The sequence below is a fragment of the Loxodonta africana genome, chromosome 8, assembly GCF_030014295.1.
Source record: "Loxodonta africana isolate mLoxAfr1 chromosome 8, mLoxAfr1.hap2, whole genome shotgun sequence".
In the NCBI taxonomy this organism is placed as follows: Eukaryota; Metazoa; Chordata; class Mammalia; order Proboscidea; family Elephantidae; genus Loxodonta; species Loxodonta africana.
Genome location: NC_087349.1, coordinates 101725224 through 101744605, shown reverse-complemented (window position 1 = coordinate 101744605; position 19382 = coordinate 101725224). Strand labels below are relative to the sequence as shown.

At 35.5% G+C, this 19382-nt stretch overlaps 1 protein-coding gene across 8 annotated transcripts in view; it reads right to left on the bottom strand.

Moving 5' to 3' along the window:
- Positions 1 to 19382, bottom strand: part of CDK13 (cyclin dependent kinase 13) — a 150316-nt gene that overhangs the window by 9832 nt on the left and 121102 nt on the right. For all 8 annotated transcript variants that reach the window (XR_010322776.1, XM_064290153.1, XM_023544245.2 and 5 more), the window contains exons 8-11: positions 13736 to 13837; positions 13562 to 13639; positions 2601 to 2717; positions 1915 to 2046 (exon numbers count right to left, since the gene is read on the bottom strand). Coding sequence is in view for 7 of the 8 variants with exons in the window: in XM_064290153.1 (XP_064146223.1) it covers positions 1915 to 2046; positions 2601 to 2717; positions 13562 to 13639; positions 13736 to 13837 (429 nt within the window). In the remaining variant the exon portion in view is untranslated. The remainder of the gene's footprint in view (positions 1 to 1914; positions 2047 to 2600; positions 2718 to 13561; positions 13640 to 13735; positions 13838 to 19382) is intronic.

Genomic DNA, 19382 nt, shown 5'->3' with positions numbered 1-19382 from the left:
AAATGACATCTTTTGCAACTATTTACTCTTGATTTAAAAAAACGAGATGTGCTAGATACACAGTTAAACGAGAATTCTTTCAGATGGACCACCTGAACCAAGTGATCAACTTTAGTATTACCAATAAAAGGACAAACTGACATTATATTCCTCTTGATGTGATAGGCAGGAAGCACATATTACCTCTTCGGCAGTACTCTTGTTGAAAACTGTTAATCTAATTCTGATCACAAAAAAGCAGTCAAACCCAGATTGTGGCATGTTTTGTAAGACAGCTAACATGGACTCTTCAAAAATGTCAATGTCATAAAAGTTCTTTCCAAGGAGGGATTAAAGACTAAAGAGACATGACAACTAATATAATGTTTGAGCAAATCTATAAAAGAAACTATTCAGCTAAATGGGGAAGTACAAAGATGAACTACGTATTAGATATTACAATGCTAAATTTCTTATGCTTTATAACGGCACTGTAGCTACGCAGAATAAAGTCCTAGTTCTTACAGAAACATAATGAAATATTTAGGAATGCCGTATCACTTTCGCATTTATCATTCAAACAGTTCAGGAAAAAGACAAAATTTTTATAGACTGATGAGGCGTATGTCCAAATATTAATAACTGTTGAATCTAGGTGAAAGATATATGAATGCTCAGTGTATTATTCTATTTTTCTGTAGGGTTAAAATTTTTAAAAATCAAAAAATTTACAAATTCTTTGAAGGGGGTACTAGAGCCAAAGTTTCAAGACTGCTGCTGATATATACTGATATGTAAATGAACATTAAACAATTCAACACCGAATGATTCAGGTTCCTCAGCATGTCAAATAGATCATTTCTGCCTCTCAAATCACACAAGGACCATTCATATATAGGTCAATAAAAACATAACGAATCTGACAGTCTCACAGAAACATAATAAACCCAATGAAACTAGTAAGTGAAAGAGCCAGGATTTGAACTCCAAAGCCCATGTTTGTTCATTCACAATGCTAATTTCACCACACAGAAACATTTTATTACAGCAATAGGCTTGATCTCATGCTCATCATCATTCAAAAAATTACTGAGAAAATACCTACAAAGTTTCTAGATCCTATCGAGAGGGAGAACCAGATGGACTGCTGTCTCCCTTCCCCCTCCCCAGATCAATCCTAGAAAAACCACAGAAGCCACAGGGAGAGGGAGTTAAGGTTCAGGAGCCCAGATACTCCAACTCCTGAAATCTATGCAGACAATAAACTTATTCCACAAAGGCTTCTGATACTCATTCTTCTAGTCAATGGTATTTTCAATTGTATAATACGCAAAGGAGTACTTCAGAAATTCTCTTTCTTATTGGAGAACTTGAATTTGAGAGCTAACTCTACTCTTCTACTAGATTTGTATTCCTGGGCAAGTTTCTTAACCTCTCTGAGCCTGCTTCCACCTCTGTAAAATGGGGATAATAATATTAATACCTACCTGATAGGATTATAAAGATTAATGTAATACATGAATACATGTAATACATACGCTTAGCACAGCACTCAAAATTTTAGCTACAGCATATTAGTAGTAGTATAAGCAGTAGTACTTGTACAAGTAGTACTAGAAAGAATAGCAGCAGCAGTAATATTTTCTTAGAGTTGAAATACATTAATAAAAACTTGAGAACAATTAACCCTAAAACTGGCCAGAGTAAAGCAGCTTTTTCCTGTGGTTAGCTGAACATTAAGTATATCTAGATTCTATATGTGTAAATTATGTGTATTACTGCTATTTTATCTATTTCTTATTTTATCTTTTTGACTTGTTCTATTTCTTTTGATTTAACTGAGCATGGAATATCTTCTGATCATTATGCAGAAATGTTATTAAAACTCTCCAGATTCTGAATATAGAGAATCTAATACAATAAAAAGTCACTTACTCTGGTGGAGGCATTTTTGAGGGTTCCACATCTCGCAGGAAATCACACTGAAGAGCTTGTTCGGCTGTACAGCGCTTACTAGGATCCAAGGCGAGCATGTAATCAAACAAATCTAGTGCAGCTGCAGGGATACTAACACGAGAGATTACAAAAATCATGCATGTTCTTTAAGCAGAATATTCGGTGTTTCTTTTTGAGCTTATTTTAAATACTAGCATTTTATAGTATGTTTACTTTATTCCAATAAACTCTTAAGTTTTCTTTGAAAAAGTATCTCATTTTATATAAGCTTGTAACTATTATTCTAAATAATTTGAAATTTGGCCCAAAAAAAGTATATTTTATTATTCTACAGGCAATTTGCTTTTGTAACATAGTTTCCTAAAACAAAATGAAAACCTGAGCTTAAGTAACTTGAAAGCCATTTCCCTGAAATTTAAAACAATATCATTAAAGTTCTTTTATGTAAGCACCAAATCAAGCACACCTGTAAATTACTGATTCCACAATGATAATGAAAAGGGAATTTGCATGTAGCAAAGGGAAATGCAAAATTCAAGGAACTACAAGATCTGTGCTAGATCTACTTCAGGTCAATAATCAGACAGAGTAGCACTTGGAATTCATAAGAAATAACTTAAAAAAACATTAAATGCAATATGGATATTTAAGCATCCCCTTCTTACAAAACAAATTCTTCTCTTAACTTTCGACGATACTGCTTCTTTGGTTTCATGGTGTTGAAATACGGTAGTTTGATTACATCAGGCCACACTGCAGGACATGGACTCCCACATATACGGCTAAACAACACACAAAAATTAGTATGTCATTATCAACTACAGAAAAAACAACATATGCAAGTGCTACACAAAACATCAACTCATTTTCAAATACACAAAGTTGAAGCTCTAACATAATATATAAGAAATTCCACTGAATATTTTAGTCCTCCCAGTTTAAATACTTGTTTTAGGAAATCAATTTATTTTCAGGGGATGTTTCTAGTATTCCAGGCATTACAAGTTCTAGAAAGAGGACCTTCATATTTGCAAAATGAAATTTCAAAATAACATAGGTGACCCTTAAAAGCAACACAAAGAATTTTCTGCCACTAGGTTATAGAGCTATACTTTAGTCTATGTCTTTGTCCGGTTTTTTAAGTATGTGTTACTACCTCATCCCATGAAAATAAGGTAGTCTGCATAAAAAGCTGAAACAGACTTCCTACGCCATCTCGGGAAGGTAACTGTACTGTAAAGGTTGCTACTGAATGCTGTCAACAGGAAGACCCTAAAAATAGAACTCCTGAAACATCAAGTTTAAGTTGTTAGTTGCTGTTGAGTAGATCCTGACTCAAGGCAACTCTATGTTTGCAGAGCAGCACTGCTCCATAGGATTTTCAAGGCTGTGACCACTCAGAAGCAGATCACCAGGCCTGTCTTCCAAGGTGCCTCTTAGCGGGTTTGAACTCCCAATCTTTGGTCTAGTAGCCAAAAGCTTAACTGTTTACACCACCCAGAGATGAATTTAAGTGGTGCCACTGATTCCAAGGTATTTAGAAATTTTAACTGCTTTATTCTCTGCTTATCTATATCTTAAAAATCTTCCTTATGTCAGTATTAATTAATAAGTCTTTGTTGTGATAGTTTGTAGAAGAAATGCTATAAGCAAACAGCTCCAGCTGGTAGACACCTGAAAACTAAGTGATTTGGTAATATGTAGATGAAAACTTGGTTAAATATGCTTGAGTAAAACGTATCTCAAGGGTAAATGTATATAGTTTATAAAATTATCAGCTGGTCTCGAATATGAAATGTTGACGCATCACTGACTTAAGTAAAAATATTCTATACATACCAAAAAAAAACCCCAAACCCACTGCCATCAAGTCAGTTCCAACTCATAGCAACCCTACAGGACAGGGCAGAACTGCCCCATAGAGTTTCCAAGGAGCACCTGGTGGATTGGAACTGCCGACCTTTTGGTTAGCAGCTGTAGCACTTAACTACCATGCCACCAAGGTTTCCCTATTATATACATACATAAAATCAAAATCAAATCAGTTGCCATCAAATTGATTCTAACTAAACCCTATGTATTTCATAGTAGAACTGAGCTCCACAAGGTTTTCAATGGTTATGATCTTTCAGATTGCCAAGCCTTCCTTCCGAGGTGCCGCTGAGTGGAATCAAACTGGTAACCTTTCAGTTAGAAGCTGAGCACTTAACCATCGGTACCACTCAGGGACCCCCAATAACATATATACTCACATACATATGCATGTAACCAAAATCAAAAAAACCAAACCTGTTGCCATCAAGTCGATTCCGACTCATAGTGACCCTACAGAAATATATATAAGCAAATGATGACTAAAGCTGACATTTTTTAGTTGAGCTTTGAGGGCTACCTCAGAAACACACTTACATGAGAAAACTGCTCATGTTTAAGCCAAGAAACGTACTTTTTATGTTTTGATATAATTTAAGATTTTTGTAAACCCAAGCTCTTCAAAGGTATTGAGGTTTTATTCTTTGCACACTCCCAGTCTCTTCTTCCTTAAAAGCCAATTATCGTAACTTTCTCGAAAATATAATGGCGTCTTTAGGAAAGAACGCCAAACTCCACAGCATGGCTTTCTATGGCCTAGTCCCAACTGCCTGCCTGGTTTCATCTCCCAGTGCCTCTCTCCCCACAGACCACTCCTCCACGATTATGCTCATCTTCCTTCTCCCCCAGATTCTACCTAGCTGAATCCTTTTCATTTCTCAAGGTTCAGATCAAAAAGCATTCTATTCAATGAGGTCTTCTCTATCTCCAGTACTATTCAGAATGAGAGTGTGTAACAGTGATCAATGCTTCTCGTTTTTTTTTTTGACTCTCGTTTCATTTTGCCTTGTATTTTCAGTCGTTTACATGTCTGTTTCTCTTATGAAATTATGCTCAGGAACCATGTCCCTCCTCTTCTGTACACTTCTCCAAGTGACTACACAAACATAATGAATTCCAAGCAGGCTGTGCTTATTATAATTGAAGTATAAAGTATATTGGAATACAGGAAATGAAGGATACTTTCAACTACAGAAATACAAAAAGCTTAACCAGTTAGGGAGGGGGTGCAGAATTCTGGCTACAACTCCTAGGGTAAGTAAACACCTATGGAAGGAAGGAAGAGGAATATACAAATGGTAAAGATGAGAGGATAGGCAAAGGCATGAAGTGGCAAAGTATAGATAAACTGGGGAAGACTAAGTAGATCCATGTAGGTGGGGTTCAGGGATCAGGGAGGTTAGGTGGAAAAGTAGACTGGAGCCACATGACATAATTTTGAGAGACAGTTTGCCTAACTCTAATGAAGACAGACTTTATAAACAAACTTTAGATTTGAATCCTGGCATGGCTTAAGAGTCTGTTTCTTATGTAAAATGGAGATTAATTTAACCTCAAAAAAAAAAAAAAAAAAAAGCCATCAAGTTCATTCTTATAGCAACCCGACAGGACAGCGCAGAACTACTTCACAGGGTTTCCAAGGAGCAGCTGGCGGATTCAAACTGCCGACCTTTTGATTAACAGCCTGAACTCTTAACCACTGTGCCACCTCAGAGGTTGCAAAATTAAACGAACTCCGTATATAGTACCTTATAATAATTTATCACCTTATAATAAATTATCAATCCCATTAACCCTTAGCTAAGGAATTTCAATTATTTCATTGTACATGTTGTGGGAAGATACCTAAGTCGTGCAGTTATCTAATTGGTAGTAGCTCAAAGGATGGAATACTGAGGCAGGGAAAATAACCAGAAACTTGGGAGGTGGACGTTGACAGCAATTGTAAACTATTGTGTATCACTGCAATCTGTGTTTGATGGCCAGCCAGCTACCCCAATACCACTTACCAAAGATGTCTTGAAATGCATCCCATGCTAACACATACATTAAATCCCCAAATATCTGGGAATTTACTCTGAACTACTATATATCTACCTACTCCGGTGTCAGTATAATATGGTAACAAAATATGGTAAGATTTTATTAATTTTTGAAAAGCTGATATACAAATTCTTCCATCCAACCTCCATCCAGTACAATTACTCCTTATAATTTTCTTACCGATCAACTGTAGAATTGATACTGTCACATTCCAACAGAAAGAGAATCCTGTTGGGACTCAACTACTGCTCTGAATTTATACATTAATTTAGAAATGATCGATATCTTTATAATATTTAATATTTCTATCCTAGAAATACTCTATTCTTCGATTTCCCTCAGTTGTTTTATATTTTTTCTTTGTTTAAATATTGTACATTTCTTGCTATAGGTTCTAATTCTGGCTCTTATGTGTTTTTACTTCATTATATTTTTAAGCAGTTAATTTAAAAAGTTTTATTTACAGGAATGCCTTGAAATTTGGCAGATGAAATTTTTAAGTGGCCATCTGAGATCCTATAGTTCCTAAAAGTATCAACAGTTACTTCTTTCAGGCTTTCCCGGTCTACAGTCTTACCATATGTAAACAGTTGTAATTCATCCATATTTTTCAAATCTTTTGTCATTATGGTATGTTGTTATCTGGAAACTAACAATGTAAAAATGATAGTGATGGCACATAATACTGGTTAACTTTGTTTTGTTTCTGATTTTAATGGGAGTACTTTCAATTTTTACCACTAGGAAGGATGAAGACTTTTGGTCTGGGAATCACAAAACACATTAATAAAGATATTTCACGATATACACACATATTTCCTGTTAAGGAAGCATTCATTTATTCCTTTTCACTATGAGTTTTTATTTTTGTGGCTTTTATGTTAAAAAAAAAAAAAAAAGGGTGCTGTAGTTTTATCAGTTTGATTTTTAGATACTCTCACATAGGGTTGCCGTGAGTCAGAACTGACTTGATGGCAACTAACAACATTATGAAGCTCAACTCTGTGTTTTCTCCACTGGGCTGGTAATATCATGAATTATATTAACAGATTTTCTAATACAGAAGGAATACTGCCTGGGCCTAATAAAAGTACTATTATCTTAGTGTAATGTTGTATTCTACTTGCTAATTTAGATGTTTTGTTTCAATACTCACATATGAAATTGGTATATATACAAGCAGTTCCTCCTGAGAGTCCCTGAAACCCTTCAGTGGGTCTGCCAGGCCCAAGTCCTCACTAAGATGTTATCTGCCTTTTCCAATGTGCTGGCTGTGCACCAATGGTACAAAACCATTGATGGGTAAATCTGCTGGTGCCTTAGCATGATTCCAGGCAGTGGCACCAAACTGCACTAGCAGTAACTGTACATTTCACTACCACGCAGTTTCAGGGGAGAAAAAATGTGCTTCATGAAGCAATAAAAATGGATAATTTTATTAAATTCCAACCCTTGAATAATACCGTTTTAATATTCTCCAAGATAAAGTGGGAAATATCCATAAAGTGCTTCTGCTATACAACAAAATATGATGGTTATCTTCAGGAAAAGCATGTGTACAATTATTAAAGTTGCAAGCTAAGGTAGTTCCTTTTATCATTTTTACCTGTAAGAACAACTAACAAAAACTATGGTTATACATGCGTATCTGCCATGCACTTTCTCAAATGTTAACAAAGTCAGCCTGTCACTTCAGGAACAACTGACTGTATTTATCATCCATAATAAAATTTAAGCTTTTAAGAAATAATCAGAATATTGGAAAACCTATATCCACCACCATGAAATTGACAGCTTCATAATACTTCAGAAGCTTTCATGATAAGATTAATGATGATAACAAATATTATACAATGAAATGTTACATTTGGAAGACAGGTTTAATTCAATAAACCAATATTTTCCCTAATGGCAGAAAATCAATTCGAAGTATAAAACAGGCCAGTGGAGTTCAGCATATTAAGAGTACAAAATGTTTTTTCATATGGTTTCAGACTGCATATTACAACTAACCTGTAAAAAATTACCACTTACTGAGTTCTTCTGCAGTTTCAAAGAACATCCAATTACCTGAAAAGAGTATTAAAACACTCTTCCCTTTTCCAACCTCATATATATATTTTCTCCATGTATCTGAACCAAAACAGCCTATCACAGATAGAGAATCCAAGTGTCACTTTTATTAAACCAGACATTAAAAAGGTTTGTAAAAATATAAACAAATGCCATCCATTTCAAAAAATTTCCTTTTATTTTGGAAAATAATAGATTTTTAAAAATTAAAAATGTTAACAAATTGTTTTAAAATGAATAAATATTTCTTACATTTCTCAGTTTTAATTTCTAATGTGATAAATATTGATATAACCAACATAAACTAAAGCTTCTTGGGATTTTGGTAATTTTTAAGAGCATAAAGAAGTCCTGAGAACAAAAAGATTAAGAAGCACAAGTCTACAGAATTTCTTATGCTACTGGTTTATGAAGGTATACAAGCTTCATTTACAAAAAAAAAAAAACAAGAAGAAAAAAGAAAAGTTTGCTTTTCCTATATTCTGGAAAAAACAAAGTCTAGTCCTTTAAAGTTTTTAAAATTTTACCTGTGTGACCATTGAGCCTGAGGCTTTGTCTGTATGTATATAGGGGATGGAGATGGGGTGAAGAGAAGGAAGCAGGACTCTTTTAACTTTAATCTACTTTTAATTTCTTCCATGATTACAAATCTTTATTTCAGAAGGAATATACATTGTGTGATATAGAGGCTCTTTAGCTGGCCGCTAGAAGGCTTAAAAGTCAAAAGTGTGACCCAGCTGCTGCCCTCAATTCATGCCATGTTGTCCCCGCCTGTGTTTTTTATTCTCTTTTTCCATCACTTTTTAACCCATGCTACTTTTATCACAAGACTTTTACAACCTGCCTAAAATACTTTCTGGAACAAGGCAAAGCATAAATAAAATAACTTAACCTCTGTAGTGTACAGCTCTTTAAGATACATTCTGATTAGTAACCACATATTCTTCACATGCATTTGTACAATGCAGAACCTAAGGTTTTAGGTTGGGGGAAGATCCCAGTAATCACTGCAATTAAGATGAGAAGAATGTACCAGGAAATTTACTTACACAGCTTATTTTATTTCATTCTTAGAAACCTACGCATGTTATTAGTCCTGTTTTACATGTGAAGAAATAAACTTAGGGCATTATGGAATGTGCCCTTGTCACAAGACCAGAAAGTAGCAGAGCTGGCATTAGATCTCAGGTCTGTAACATTCCAGAGCCCACAACACCCCTTTCAATATACTTTGCTGCCTCCTCACACTTGGGAGATCGTTTTTTAATCAGAAACTTCCTTTTTTCTTCATATTTTAGAACATATGCTATGGAATCAAAATTGAACAATCTTTTTATATTATAAATACTTGGTTTCTTAGATACACAAAAAATGCTGAAATTTAAAAAGTAAAGAAAGTAAAACTGTCCCTCCCCTAACCCTCTCACAAATCTGTGTTCCGATTTCCAGACTCTTTTGATGTACATAACTTGTTTTCCCTTAATGGGATCATACCAAATACAGACTTCTGCAAAACTGCTCTTTTCATACAACGTTGGGTTGCTTTTCCACGTTTAAGTATCTCCAGACCTACCATCTCCTTTCTGGTAACTGTACTGTTTGGAACCAGATGGACAGATTCAGCTTTCTTTTCCATATAGTTCATTAATTGACTTAACACATTCATGAAATAACCCAAGTACACTCATGTGGCCTCAGGGTCTTTACAACTGTGCTGTTCCTTTACTTCATTCAGATCTCTGCCCAAATGTCACCCTTATGGCAGACCTTCCCAGACCCTGTATGCACCACCACCTCCCACTATTTTCTTCTCCTACACTTATCACCACCTGATATATTTATTAATTTATTTTGTCCGTCTCCCCCAACTAGGATGTAGCAAGTTTTCTTTCTTTTTAAGAATTTTCCTGGTTATTTTCATGTTTATTCTTCCATATAAAACATTAAAATCAATAGTCATGTTTCAAAAAACATCTTCTGAAAAATTCTCATTAGGAATGCACTGATTAATTTAGGATGAACTGCCATCTTTAAATAAAAATTTAAGCTTCCTAATCAAGAATGAAATATGCCTTGTCAACAGTTATTCCAATATTCTTTACATTTTTCAGTAGGGCATTATAATTTTCAATATTCCTGGGATATATATGGTAGAGGTTCTGTTAAAGGCATCTTTTTCTCCACTATGTTTTTTAAGTGGTTATTATCAATATATATGTTTTTAAAAATCTACTGCTTTTAATATCTATTATTAGTATATAATTTATAATACACATACATAATATAGTATACATATTTGTGTATTACATACATGCATGCATGCACACACACACACATACTTAATTTCACACCTATCACTTTACCAACTTCTTTATTTTGAGGTATTTCAGGAGATTCCCTTACATGCTCCATATATGCAATGTTACCATATACAAATTCTGGCAATACTACCTCCATCTTTCCACTATTTGTACCTCTTCTTGGTTCACTTTCCTAACACAACTAGTTAACTGGCTAGTACTTCTAGAATACTCTTAAATACCAAAAGACAATCTTTTTTGATTTCTTAATTCTCAATGTACTTACATTCTTGAGATGACTCCTATTTGATTCTGCAAGTAAATTTTTAAAATGAGAAGTTGGATACTATTTGCTAATATCTCCTTTAGAATTTCTGGATTAATATCCTGTAGAAATGTGTCATGCTGTCTTTGTCAACTATTGGTATTCTGTTGGAAGGACTCTGTAAAAAGCTCAACGACATTTTACTTCCTACACAGTATAGAGTAATGGTTAAAAGTTTAGACTTTTAGGTAAAACTGTCTAGGTTCAAATCCCAATTTGCCTCGTGCTAGTTGTATGACCCTAGACAAAATCTTCACCTCTATAAACTTCATTTTCTTAATTATAAAATGAACACATAAGTTGTTACAAAACTAAGTGAGACAGTTCAGGAGAAACTCTTAGAACAATGCTTACATCCTGTATAAACTAAATAAACGTTAACTATCACTACTAGAAGCCCTAGTATCCAATATAATCAGGACCAATATTGGTTAGTTAACTAAAGAAACAAGTTAAAGAGGGAATCATCAAAAAAAAAAAAAAAGATACACAGATACATAATTTAACCATTTTATTTTAACCGAAAATTTATAAATGTACATTTATTGTCCAATCTTCTGACACAGGATTAAGGCCTCTCTTTGAACACAGGATTCACTGAACAAAATTCTGCGTTAGCTTTCTTACACAAAACACACCCATAAATCAAGGATTTCACATTTTAGTTTAAGTAAAGCTAGAAGTTAAAACACTTCCAGAGAAATGAGTGCTAAATCTTTCTAGATCTTTATGACTTCTGTTTCTAACTTTTATAGTTCCCGGCCCACTAATTAATCTGACAGCAACTCTTTTAGGTGCAAAGCCATGCATCTGTGTAGTATTTAATTAAACTACACAACTATAATAAGAACAGCTCACATAAAAAATTTATAAACAAACCACCACTGCTTGGTCATCATATTCTTTAACTGGTAGGATAAGTAAACACAGTCCTACTAGAAACTGGTCACTGACTACGCTGCAAGCGCTGTGCTTGCCACGTCTTCAAACCCGTATTTATTTACAGAGGGAACGGAGAACACTGGTTAATCTAACAAGTCTGTTTAAGGCAAGGCTGAAATAAGGAAGCTTCTAATACATTACTCTTTTGTTCTGGAACAGGTTAAGAAACATTACAATGATCAGTTTCTAAAAGATATTCAAGAATTTCCTATGAAAATGTTGGGACCAATGTTTGGGTGGTTCTTTTGAGAAATGTTTTGACAACATTATTTCCTCTATTTGAGTATTCCAAGTGTTCTAGGGTCAAGTCTGGTCAATCAAGTAGTCTCACAATTATTCTGATTTTCTTTATATCTGTAGTCAATTCCTATCTTATAACTTCATTTTATTGATTTATACTCTTTTCTTATTACTAAGTTAAAACTAGTGCTTAGTTTATATTGCTCATGTCTGTGAATAAACCCAAGACCAGTCCTTAGATTTATTCACAAGTTCTATCTTTTGCTGTATTGTAATTCATTAATTACTTTTATTCTCTGGGTTTATTTTGATTTTTCTTCCTAGCTTGTTAGTTGAATGTTTAATTCATTTTCTTTCATTTTTCTTATTTAGTAGTAAATTTCAAGTTGTATACATAGCTTTTCATACAAAACATAGTTTGATTCCTCTTTAATCATTATTTAATAATTATCTTTAACACATTTAAACTTTTGAGATAGTTGAGAGGCTTTGCTGTTTCCATTTTATATTAATTTCTAGTTTTACTCTATTTTTGTTAGAGAATATAGTCTGTACTATTTCAACGCTTTGCAGTTTACTGTCTTTTTTTTTCTACTAATATATAAGCCAACTTTTGTAAATGTCCAATTAGCACTGAAAAAAGTATTTTTCTTACTTTCAGGAGTATCTATTAATTCTTCCATAGCTTTATCTACTTGTTTGTTACACAATAAAAAGAGGTTAAATAAAAGTTTTCTAACAGTATGTTTCTGGTGAACTCCTTCTCTGCCTCCCTTATAAAAGTTCTGTGCTGGAATCCCCTCATGTCAAGTCTCAGACACAACTGGCTCTGTGCTTCCACTTTAGGGTGCGACAACTGGCTGCTGTGGAGGAAACCCACTGCCGGCCTCTGGCTCGCGTATTTCTGATTTTAGCCGAATTATCCCCAGAGGAGAAGCGGGCTCCAACTGGGGCACTCATCTTTCCCTGCATTACTCTGTAGTCCCCCAATCATCAGAAAGGGTAATATTACGGTGTTTTGTTCTTTACTTTTTTAAAAAAAAAATTATTTTGCCCACATTCTACCTAACTGTAATGGTCTTCCCAAAAAGGAAACATTTGTGAATTTTCAGGATCTTCTTTCAGTTCAGTTAAAACTGTCTGTCTCTGGGTACTGCTTTTCACAGTTTACAATATGAAGTTAGGATCCTTCTCTGGTTACTATTTGTTGTTTTATGTTCATTTTGTCCAGTTGGGAAAGTAAAATTCTATAAATTTGTACCTTATACTAACATCTTTCCTAAAATGATGTTAAATATGGGATTAAGGGAAAGACGACTAATGTGTATGAGTAGCTCCTCATGAGACAGGTCCTAGGACAGGATCCAAATGGTAAAGACCTGTGCTACCCGGTACAGGAATATATTTTGGTGTGTATACACATACACAAATGTATAAGTTCATATATAAACGTGTCTGTGTGTATATAAAATAGACTATTTCTTTACAATATAGCAAAACATTAATTCTTCAGTAGTTTCTGCCGTACTTTATAAAGAAGGAGCTACCATTTATTCTCTTGTTCCTTATTTACTCTTCCTTGCCAGTCTTATCTTTTGGGCCTCAAGACCTTAAATTTAATCACACACACACACAAAAGAAAGATCTAGGGCCTTTAAGATTCTTAACTTTATTGGAACAAGTATCAAAGTGTCCACATCCTAGTTTCTCCGTCATTTAGCCTTCAAAAGAACTGTGATAGTTTCCTCTTGAAAAGACAAGCTTGATAGATTTTAAATCTCCTACGGAGTATGACCTCCTTCTGCCCCAAATATTAGAACCATGAGCTTACCTTATTAATTCTAGTTGTGCAAGTTCCTGATTTGCTTGAAATATAGGTTTTTTAGTGAAGAGCTCACCAAGGATGCATCTAATAGAAAAAATACCCATCATTAACAAATGAGCTGATTTTACTTTATTACCACAAGTTTCAAGTAAAATAAACCAATCAGTAAGCCTATCTTACCCACAGCTCCAGACATCAATAGCTGGCGTATAGCGTTCTTCTCCCAACAGCAGTTCAGGTGGACGGTACCATAAAGTGATGACCTTGTTAGTATACGGCCGACTAAAAAACACAAAAAAGCATTCTTTAGAGTTAGTATTTGTTAGAATAAGAGAGATTCGCTTAGGAAACACTATTGTAGCCTGTCATAGCAATCCTACAATCCTAACTAAAACCACTCTATTGTGCCTACAAATACAGACACGCTTTGGTATCTAGTATGTGATTGTAAAATACATCTGAGAGCAACATGAACCGAAAATTTCCCTTAAGTATTTGAAAATAAAAAGCAATTGGGTGGTTTTAACCATAATTTGATCAAATAAACCCAGTGCCGTCGAGTCAATTCCGACTCATAACGACCCTATAGGACAGAGTAGAACTGCCCCATAGAGTTTCCAAGGAGTGCCTGGCAGATTCGAACTGCTGACCTTTTGGTTAGCAGCCATCAACTCAACTGTTCAATACTGTTTTTCCTTTCCATAGTATCTTTTAAAGAGATTGACTAATTTAGACTAAATCTGGCAACTTACTAGTAGGTGCCAAGATATAGTTTAAGTTGGGGTCAATTAATAAAAGTTTTCAAATGGGCCTATCATTGGCAACATTTCATTGATTTCAATCCACTACAATATGTGAATACAAAGTGCAAAAATGCAGACTATAGTAGCTGGGGTCTATTCTGCAATACACCATTAACAACAGTGACAGTATTTTATCAGATGACTCCCTTGTTGTCTTCTAACAACAATGACAGACACATACTGCTCATTTCTTCCTTTGCCACAGACAGAAGAGGTTATATTAGGGGCCAATCTGACCATCACAGTACATGTTCTCTGACAGTGTTTTCAATCCTGAGAGAATGATCATGTTCTAGCTGATTAACATGAATGAAAAAGGTCTTAAGAAGTCAGAGATGGCTCTCCGACTGATCCAGGATTAGGGTATATACTTCAGGGTGATCATATATGTCTTTAGGTCAATTCTAAACCTGTCTTTCTTTACAGATATTCTCCAAATCACAAGGATTCAAAGTTCATATCATAGGAAACTCCTCAGGAAGGTAGTATTCCAAGCCCATTTACCTGAGGTTGGCTTGGACCTGGACCAGTTTTGGGAGGAAGGAAAAGAGTCATATGATTTATAAAGCCTTTCCCTTCAGGTATTCACACTGCCAACGACATAGATCTGAAGTTCCAGGCAGCTTAAGACCTCAGCAATCTGGCCCTGCTCTGCCCCATTCAGTCAAATTTCTCCAAATAATTTAAGCACTCATACTATAAGGCATCAATCTGGTTACCACAGCACTACTACAGACAGGACTACTGTAACAGTGTTCCCAACTGGGGGGGGGGGGGGGGCGGGGGTAATTGACCTACATATAAGTAGTGAAAATAAAAAGGACACTCTATTTTCAACAGTGAATTAGGTTTAGATTTTTCTAACATTATTTATGTATTTTTCTTGGTCATTTCTGTTTGTTTCCTGGCATCATTTTTCTTCACATAATGAAGAAGCTTTTTTTCTAATTCTAGCTACTCTTAAAGCTAGGCTTAATCATTCTTTAAAAATACGTTCTGTTCTTTATCCTGTAACTCCTTTTAAATTTGGAAATCTATTTTTTCTCATTCAAACTCTGTATCTCCTTCAAGGCAAAGTGAACAACTCATTCCCATGAAGTCTAATCTCTATTAACAGTAGATTTATTATTTTCACATTCTTAAATTCATATCATACTTACCACTGTCTTGAACTCTCCTCTATTTATGTTTTATATCTTCCCAGAAAATCAAAAGACCCCAGGTCATTCTTTATTATGATCCCCACAGACAAAACCCAGAACAATGCTGGGCACAGGGCAGGCACCTTAACGTGTATGGCCCTAAAACTTTAGGTAACATACATGAATTAGCTGGATGGGAGAACAAAGTTTATGAAAATTATGACGACTAGCTTTTCTAACACATTTCAGGGTCTATAAGCATAGGAAAACTATGGTCATGTTACTGAAGAGCAACTAGATAAATCTACAGTCTCAAGAAAATGTTTAAAGTAATATAAACCTCTGTAAGTCAAGAAAAATCTGCAAAAAGAAACATATTTTACGTATATATTAAAAGTATGTTGAATTATGTGGAGAAATGTATGTATAATGTATGTATATGTGTGCATATATACATGTATTTTTTAAGTATACTGAATTATGTGGCAAAACCACACAAATTCAGATTACTAAATTTTACTGAAAAAGGAATGTTTACATAAAAAAATTACTGCTCTTTTATATACTATGTATCAAGTTCTAGGCAACACAGAGAGTCATCTTTGGCATGTAAAACCAGACTAGCTTACTTTCTTGGTTAACTGCCATCAAATTCAGAAGTAAAAATATTTTGTGCATTTTCAAAAATGATTAAACACAAAACTAAATGAAGTACATGTCTAAGTGCACGGCAAAAATATTTACTGTATACTAATCAATAGCTTTTCCAAACATTCCCAGGTGTCTGTTTTCTGTCAGAAGGAAAGAGCTAGGTAGACTTTGTATAAAACAAAGCACTACACTGCCATTTTTATTTACATTCAGTGAAGTATCCGCACAGTAAAAACCAAAGGCTTTCTACCTGTCCGGCGATAGATTCTGATACTTTGCCCCTAGACAATCCCGAATTCAGAAATTGGGGCGGTCAGGAAAATGAGGTATGCTATGGCATTCCCCACCCGAGAGCCTGACAAGCAGCACTGGATCCCCAATAAACCAAGAACTGCTATAAGGGTGTATCCCCAGGCTGGCATGCAGCTCAGCCTCCTCTCTAATCTAGATACATAAAAGGCAAAGCAGGTATTCAGAGCAGATCCTAGGCCCTTGAAGTGTTTGAGTGCTCTGGATAATTCCAGTTAAAATGTACAAGCCAGAGCTGCTGCCTTTGTTAAGGATCATTCCAAGAAATAAAACAAAGAATCCTATAAAAGTAAGTTAAGTAGCCCCAAAATGCCTCATTTTTCCAACAACATATATAATAAAGTCTACATTTATTATTTTTTTAGACAAGAATGTATACTGTTTTAGAGAAAACATATTATTCATTCATAAACATCTACAAAATACCTCTTTATTTAACAAATCTTTATTGAATGCTTACTATAGTTAAGGCACCACAGCTAGGCACTGCAGATACATGAAGAAATTCTATTTTAAAACTTAAATTCTTAAATACAATTCTGATTATAAACACAGCGCAATATATTTCCTTTTTGATTACTACAATACTCTTAATCCCACTGGCTGCTGCACTTAATAATCTTAATAAATCAAAAGGTTAAAAATACAGACAGCCTTCAGTTAACTAAATCCATCACAGGCACAAAACGTCACACCAACTTCAGAATCCACTGCACAAACACCTACACAATTTATAAAAGAAATCTGGGACCTATAGTTAACACCTACCGACCCAGCTTCAGAGGGAAAAAATCCAGGAGTCCTGCTTGATAGCTCTTTCCCTCCACCTCACATCTAATCTATGAACAATTTCTTGCAGCTCTACATCCCAAATAAATCCCCAATCCAACCACTGGTCACCCTCTACAACCCTTTTATCTTGCCACTGGTACTGCTCTGACAATCATTTAACTAGTTTCCTTGCCTCTACCACTACTCTCCCCTCCCCGCTTCTCCACAATTTTTTTTTTTAAAGCATTCAACCAGGTCGTGTCACTTACTTGCTTAAAGCTGTCTGCTGATGTGCCACTGCAAAAGCCAATAAAACTGCAACTTTTTACCTTGGTTCTTAGGGCTTTATCTCCAGGGTCTTATCTCCTATGACACTGAGCAACTTTTTGACCCTCAAACTGTTCCCAAGGCTTTGCATTTGCGTAGTTCCTTTTACTTGGGAGAATGTTCTTCCCCCAGGTCATTAGGTTTTCCCCTTCTCATCACTCAGGTCCTAGCTCAAATTTATTTCCTCAATGAGGTCTGCCCTAACTGCTGTAGCTAAAACCACCCAGCTGCTGCCCACCCCCCCACAGAGTGATCCTACAGTTAGCATTTTATTTATTTTACAGAACTTTGTATCTTAAATTCTCCGCCCTCCCCCCACTCCACAGTTTATTGTCTAACTTTCCTCATGACAATGTAAATGAGACCAGGGACTTGGTCTGTGGTGTAGTGGTTAAGAGCCACAGCTGCTAACCAAAAGGTCAGCAGTTCGAGTCGACCAGGCACTCCTTGGAGACCTATGGGGCAGCTCTACTCCGTCATATAGGGTTGCTATGAGTCAGAATCGACTCGATGGCAATGGGTTTGGTTTTTTGGGGGTTTATATCTACAATACCTAGTTAATACCTGGAGTTCAGTGCCTGGCATATGTTGCTGTTATTGTTGTTAACTTCTGTTGAGTTGATCTCCGACTCATGGCAACCCCTTGCATCACAGCATCAGAATATGTGATCCATAGGGTTTTCATTAGGTGATTTTCAGAAGAGATCGCCAGGCCTTTCTTCCTAGTCTGTCTTAGTCTGGAAGCTCCGCCAAAACCTGTTCAGCACCACAGCAACATGCAAGCCTCCTCTGACAGATGGGTGGAAGCTGTGCATAAGGTATAATGTCTGGAAATCAAACCTGGGTCTCCTGCCTGCAAGGGGAGAATTCTATCACTGAACCACGACTGACATATAGTAAGTACTTATTGATAATTTTTAACTGACTGACCTATAACTACATAAGAGTAAATACAATCTTCTTCCTCTTACCCTTTCGCTATTCCTTTCTACTTCCACTCCCCTTGCCCTCCTTTTGATCTCTCCCAAAAATATGACTTTTGAAATTCTTGTATCATATTACTATGGATAAACAAAAGTAATTTTTTTCCAGTTGATGCTACCACCTGATGATCACTTGTTCTCACTCGTTCTTTCTTACTACATTTCCAAATTTAGAAGTCCTGTAACTATTTTGATCTCAACACATCCAAAAGAAAATTCACTATCTTTTGCTGTTTCTCTTCCTATCTACCACTTGTGATAGAGACTTAGACCAGCGCTCTACAATCTGCTCTGCCTTCTTCTAAGGTAGCTGCCTGGGTACACTACACCTCCCACCTTCGCTGACTTATGTGAGGCTACACAGCCAGCTTCTGTGATGAGTGCCAGTTCTAGGCCTGGCTCGTAACACTCCTCCCTCCTCTTTTCTCTCTTTTGGCTGACAGAGATGGTGACAATCTCGGAAGGGATGTATAAGGATGTATGAAAGATGACAGATCTTCTGGCCTGATTTCCTGAATGAGAGTATGAAACAGAATCACTACCAGTGATTTGGTTAAATATTAATTCTGCACCAAGGTAAGCAACAACCACTCCAGATTATTAAGTGAAAAATATAAAATTCCTATTCTTTAAATCACTGAATTTTGAAGTTCCCTGAGCTACAAGAGCACTGCCTATCTTAAATAAACTATTAAGTTGTCTAAGCAGAAACCTTACAGTAGGGGTGGAGGATAGGGATGTGTCTTACAACATATAACCAATCATGAAGTTTCTAACAATTTTATATTCTTAAGATCCCTGTAATTCATCTCTGTCTTTCCAACACCTACACCCATTCTCT